General features: G+C 26.6%; 1 protein-coding gene across 1 annotated transcript; it reads right to left on the bottom strand.

Annotated features, from left to right (window-relative positions):
- Positions 1 to 21: 21 nt before the first annotated feature.
- LOC111616984 (BTB/POZ domain-containing protein KCTD3-like) lies at positions 22 to 2614 on the bottom strand (the record flags this gene model as incomplete). Its single annotated transcript, XM_023358330.1, has 6 exons — positions 22 to 857; positions 938 to 986; positions 1064 to 1196; positions 2013 to 2109; positions 2183 to 2338; positions 2425 to 2614. Coding segments are annotated over 6 exons (870 nt in total), but the record flags the coding sequence as incomplete, so codon positions are not given.
- Positions 2615 to 6644: the final 4030 nt, after the last annotated feature.

The raw sequence follows: 6644 nt of genomic DNA, 5'->3' as shown, positions 1-6644 counted from the left end.
ACATTATTATTAAAGTTTAAATATACATTTGAATTACTATAAAAAATGGATGAATAGAATTTATCAAATGGTTTGATATATTAAATAATTATCTGTTAGTTTAATTGTAATGGGAGGAAATCTGTTTTTAAATTTTATCAAGGATGTTCTAAATAATAAACATTGTGATTCATATCAAAGCTAAATTTGGTAAATATAATTTAAATTTTATTAGGCAACATTCGTTCTAAATGTAAATTAAAATGATCAACTGATACACAGTGCACTTACATCTACTATAAATCACAATGTTTATTTTACAATCAATTAACAAACCTATTGACATAACAATAAATAATTAGCTATTAAAAAACTATATAAATAAATTATTTTTCTAGAAAATATAATTCACTCATACTATTCAATTTAATACATTTACCATCAAGCATTTTCTTTGCCTTTCATTCTTATATAGTATATCTATAAAATAACTTTTACAACAATCATGTTAAATATTTGAAAACTTACTTTTTTTAAAAAACAACTAATAACTTTTGTTTCACAAGTTACAAAAAAAAGTTTTTATAAACAATATAAGTTAATTAAATTTTAATTATTAATTCTTTGGCATTATCAGCAGTGTGTTATTTTTCCATCATTTTCTTCTTCGGTAGTGTTTACCCTAGGATTATCGGTAGTAATTAGTGATTGATGAGCTAAAAAGGCAAGGTTTGATGCCTTAAGTCGCATTATGCTGTTATTAATTAAAGAAGGTGATGGACTAATACAGGGTGTTGAGCAATGGGAATTTGTGAGATCACATTGGTCCAAAAGTCTAAGTAATTCATGTGGAGAAGGACCACCATTATGATTAGAAACTAGAAAAAAGATTAATTTTCAGATAAAATATTTTTATTAAATAATAAAAACTAATAGATATGATTACTTTAAAACTTGCCTGCTTCGCCTTTAACTGCCAAATCAAGAGCCGTCGTCAAGTCCCACATCTAAATGTGTAAAAAAATTTTCATTTTAACCAAATTTTTATAAACTTTAAAATTTATAAAATCTGAACAGATACTACCTGAATAGCTCCATTGCTGTGTCCTGTAAATATGTATCTTCGAGGCCGAGAACCCATACGATTTGAACCTTCACACTCATGAACACAAAAAGCACTAATTGTTGTACCATCTACTGATCTGATGATACATATTCTGTAAGAATTCATGTATTTTATTTTAGTAAAATATAAAAATGAATAAAAATTAAACTGAAAAGTAAAATTGTAATTAGCACAAGTAGCACATTGTTTGGTTTATTTAATAAATAACGATACCTAAAGTAAAATCTTTCTATCTAAAAAAAGTCTATGCAGAGAGAGAAACAACCAGATATATGTATTAATCCAACATAATTATTGTACAAGGTTCCTTGGATTAGAGGGGTTATATACAAAGAACAGGAAGTCAAAAAATGACTACAGACACACAAAAAATGTTTATATTAATTTTACAAAAATTTCTCATATTTTTAAACAATAATCTATTTACAATTTCTTTTTGTTTTTGAATGGAACATATAGCAGAAAATGAACAAAAGTAATTTGGATTAAGTAGAGAGTTCAAATTAGAGAAAATGTACTGTATTTATAACTTCAGTTTATTAGTTTTTTTAATTAGATGTGTCTGTTAATTACTCACTCTCTCAGTTAGTTGGTAAATGTAATCAATTTAAGTAACTTTTAATTTAAAATTAAAAAATATAAATTCCATATTAGAATTTATTTTTCTATTTAAGAAAATTTCTAAACTTAAAAATGATGCCTTGCTAACCAACTTTGCAACATCGATGACAGAAATTACTAATGTTATAGCTATAACTATAAAATAGACTTCTGTCTATAATTTTGTTAGCGACAATAATAATTCACTTTTTATTTGAGATATAATCAAAATTTTATTTAACAGTTCTGATTCTAAATAACACAAAAGTGTGGAGATTTATTAATATTGTATAAAATTCTAACTTGCCTTTTACCAGTTGAAGCATATCTAACATATAACTGATCAGTTTCTGGCACAACTTTTTGAATGAATACTTGTTCATCATCCTGCTCTCCATATGGTCCTATAAAAATAAAATATTAAATATTAAATTTTATTTTAATAACATGATTATAAAACTACAAAACTTAACTCACCACAATCATTACCAGTACCGTAACTTATTCCAGGTTCTAATTCTTCAAGAGAAACAACTTTAAATGATGCAAGCGGAGTCGAACCTGGCTGAGTAGATATCATACCTCTAAATCTTGTTACGCTCCACGTGCGTACGTGATTATATTCAGAACATGCTGAAAACAAAAAAAAAAAAAAAAAATTATATTACCATTCTTAAACAAAATAAATAAGGCTTTAATAAAATCTTTTAATTTCTAACCTGAAATAAGATATTTTTCAGATAAAACAACTTTTGTAACTGGACTACGATGAACTGTAAATGTCTGAAATAACTGTGGACCATGACCGACTGTTTCTGGATGCTGAACAATAACTCTAACTGTTCCAGAGCTTGTGCCATAGGCTATTTCTATCCAGTTTCCACAAAGACCTAAAAATTTTATATTACACTTTTGACTTCAAAATTAAAAATAAATTATAAATATCATGTTTAAAATTATTCAAGATTAATAATAAAAATTTAGCCTGTTGGCATTCCAGAAGGAAAAAAAGCTCTTTACATTCCCTTATATAATAATAAATAATAGATAACTTAATAAGATAGTAATCTACAAAGTCATTAATCAGAAAAATTTTCAATTTAATATTAATTTTATGAAAATATTGTTAAACTGAATTATTGCAATTAATTGTATATTTATGCCAATTCAGTTAATTACAATATTTTACAAAAGTTTCTAAATTATAAATCATGAAATAAGAAAATAATATATCATTAAATGGCTCTGATCTAGATAAAAAAAAAAAAGAACTATTATATCCAGCTAATGCCAAATTAATCAAAAAATTTTATTAGGTATATTGAAAATCTTTGTGTACATAAAATAAGTTTGAAGAAATGGTTTTAAAGTTAATCTAGATTTTATGACAAAAATAAACTATTATTTTAAAATAGAGAGAGAAATTTCCATAAATGTTTAGACATTTTCAAATTATTTTAAAACAGTTTTGATAATAGAAAAATGTGATTAAAACCCAAATTTAGAGGTTTCAAGGTATACTTTAATGAAAGTAAGTGAAAATATACATCCATATTATTATCATCAACATTATCTGCTTAAGATAGCCTGTGCTATATTTTAAAATTAAAATTTTGTTTTAAAACAAACATAGTCAAATCCCATTATTATTGGATTTTACTATGGTTTATTCATAGTCTGCATTAATGCAAAATAGATTTGCAGTGGACAAGGATAAGCATTTCAGTGTTAATGAGTTTGGTTAATACAAAATATTAATCAATATGTAATATCAAATGTGTTGTGGTTCTGTGGATTCAATAACAATTACTTTAAAACCCTGGATACAGGCTGCTCTTGTATATACAAATCACAAAAATGAAAATTGTAAAGGAATGTTGACACTTTCATAGATAAGTTGCTAGCATATATAGCAAGGTTTTAGAGCCTATAGCCAAAGTTTTAGAGTACAATTCCAGAATAAAAACTGAGAGGAAAGGAACAGTATCAAGAATATTATTATTTATGTAAATCTCACTCTGCTACAAACTAGAGTTAATCATCATATCTTTAACTTACCATAATAAGTTTTATGAGAAAAGTTCAGGTTATTTTTATGGAAAGTTACTGAATTTTATTACATTTTTCCCAGTAAATACTGTAATTACAGTATTTACTGGTAATCATGTTTTTCTTGTATTAGTTTCTCCTGTGCATGAGCTATATATGATGAATTTTATGAATATAATCTCATATAGACCATGGCCTATAGCCAAAATTGTAGGGTGTATTATTATTGTTTAATATGAAGCACACTTTTCCAGCTTCTACAAAGTCATATGAGCCATATTATGACCATGAATGCATTTTTCAACTTTAATAGTAGCTACAACAACGTCAGTGTTACTGACTTATGACACCAGTGTTATCATTATTGTCAATGCAGTATATGCCATACCAATGATCTTCACACCAACTCAAAAATAGTTAATAGGATTGGATAATTTTTGATTAAAAAACTGTCTTATAAAATACTTATTATTTGTAATTGCTTTAATAATGGAAATAATGAAACAACTGAATTACAAATATTAAATACTATAATTAGTTTGTAATTTAAAATTAAAAACAAATCATTTCCATTGAAATCCAAGCAAAACCTATTTTTTAATTTGTAAAGTATTATGCATATCCAACTCCTGGATTCAATTTGGCAGCAAAGTCAGCCTGTTATAACCAATAACTCCTTCACTGTTCTACCAATTCTAACCAATGTTGAAAAATAAGCATTGAATCTTTAAGCTAGTTATATTTCAATAAAATGTACATTTGGAACAATACATAGTTTATTTATTTATTTTAAACATATCAAAATAAGATAAAACAGTGAAATAACCGGAAGAAAATCTGATTTTTACCATTGCATGATACAACTTGATTTGTTTGTTGTAAATTTTGCATAATGCAACCTTATTAATACAAAGGCCAATTTTAAGTCCCCTCAACTTTGTATTGATAGGGTTTGACTGAGTATTTTGTATAACTTCCTTAAAAGTGAAGAAAGAAACTGTTAATTTTGTATATTAAGCATATAAACACCTTGAAGCCTGATATTCATAATAAAGCCAAACGATTGCCTGATTAAATTGGGGTACTTTACTGCTACTATTTAATTAAATAATATACAGCATGCTGAGGTAAAGCAATAGCTGGCTGAGTGCCATAGCAGGTGATTATAGACCATGGGTAAAGTGTCGCTCCAGTCAAAGCTGTAAGTAACCGAGGATAATTATGTCTAAATTATATATGTCTTGAAGTGAGGGATCAAACAGAGGTCCAGGTAGTGTAACTGGCAATGCATCCACATGGTAAGCAGCAGTTGTGAGTTTGAATACTGTTCTGGTTCACTTCTTTTCATCCAGAATTTTCTAAAAATTATTCAATATTAATTATTAAATTTAATAAGAGATGACACATAACACCTACCTCTAGTGCCAAATTATTTAATTATTAACAGTAGTGTCCCAAACTAGACACCAACCAATGCCAAATTCTATCAGATTAGACATGGCTATAGGTCTTAATAACTTTATTAATTATAATTATTAGTTATTAAGAGATGGTGCCTAATTCCTCTCTCTAGTACCAAATTGATTGCGTAATATAAAGTATCCCAATTTAATCCGGTAATTATTTGACTTTAATTTTGTATGATATACCTGTTTTAGATATATATTCTTAAATTTATTAATTCTTGATAAAATCTAGTAAAATTATAATCTAAATTCATCATATTTATATTGTTTAGCACATTAAAGAAAAAATTTTTTCTGGAAGTAGGCTAGGGATGAACTTTGTAGGCTCCAGGAGGTCATATGCATTTTTTTCTTATGGAGTTGCAGGCTTTATATTATTTTAGTATTCAGTAGGTTTAAACTAATGATATGTAAATTAGTAATATATAGTTTATTCTCATACTTTTACAGGTCTAGTTTAGTTTGAATATTCTTTGTCACAGTATCATCTTAAATTAATTTTAATTTAAATTAATTAAAACCCCTTAAGCCCATAACCCGAGATATCTCGGGCAATTATTAATTAGCATTGCATAACAAACATAAGGCAGAAAACAGGAAAATAAAATTACATTACCAAAGCCCCAGGAGCTGCATAGTAGGACCTCACAGGCAGCATGTAGCCCACAGGTTGTTCATCATTGGTTTAATATAATTTAAGATAACTTCAAAAATTAATTTTATTTACAAAGCCTATACAATAATTAATCTTTATTAAATTGAGTGTTGAATGAATGTTGCATTTTCTTATATTTTAATATGATTTCATATGCATTTGCTTGTGCAATATTATATAAGTAGAAATGTTTTATAACATAGTTTGCTATTTAATTTTATAATTCAATCATTGATCAATAAAAATTGAAAACTGAATCAAAACTAACAGTATTCATATAAAATGAAGCATGAAATGCCATAACATTGTAAATGCCATTTTTCTCTAAATACATTTTATTAAAGAATTGAATTCTAAAAGCAATATTTTCTTCTGCAAAAAATATTGTGACAATAGTGGCACTATAAGTGGCTATATTTTGAAGTTGAATTTACATACAAGCCATAATGTTTAAAGTGCCAAAGTGCAAATCACATGATGTTTGGTGCTTTAAAATGTTAGTGCTTATGTTTATAACATTTTGTTACTCCAGTAAATTTGTAACCTAGTGAGTTTGTTTACCCTTTTATTATAAAATTGAAATGAATTCATTCACTTTCCTCAAAAAAGTGTTTTTTTTACCTCCCCTGAAAAGCTTATTTTTTGCCATTTACAACATTATGGCATTGCATGCTACATATATTCTGTCATAAAACATTTCATATTTGGCTTTGATTTCAGTTTGGTCATTATGATGATGATGATGATGATGAAAACTCTCCCATGGTCA

Source organism: Centruroides sculpturatus, unplaced genomic scaffold (assembly GCF_000671375.1).
Source record: "Centruroides sculpturatus isolate CEXI.00-Female unplaced genomic scaffold, Cexi_2.0 scaffold4455, whole genome shotgun sequence".
NCBI lineage: Eukaryota > Metazoa > Arthropoda > Arachnida > Scorpiones > Buthidae > Centruroides > Centruroides sculpturatus.
The sequence above is the reverse complement of the archived record's forward strand: the minus strand, read 5'-3'. Positions and strand labels throughout refer to the sequence as shown.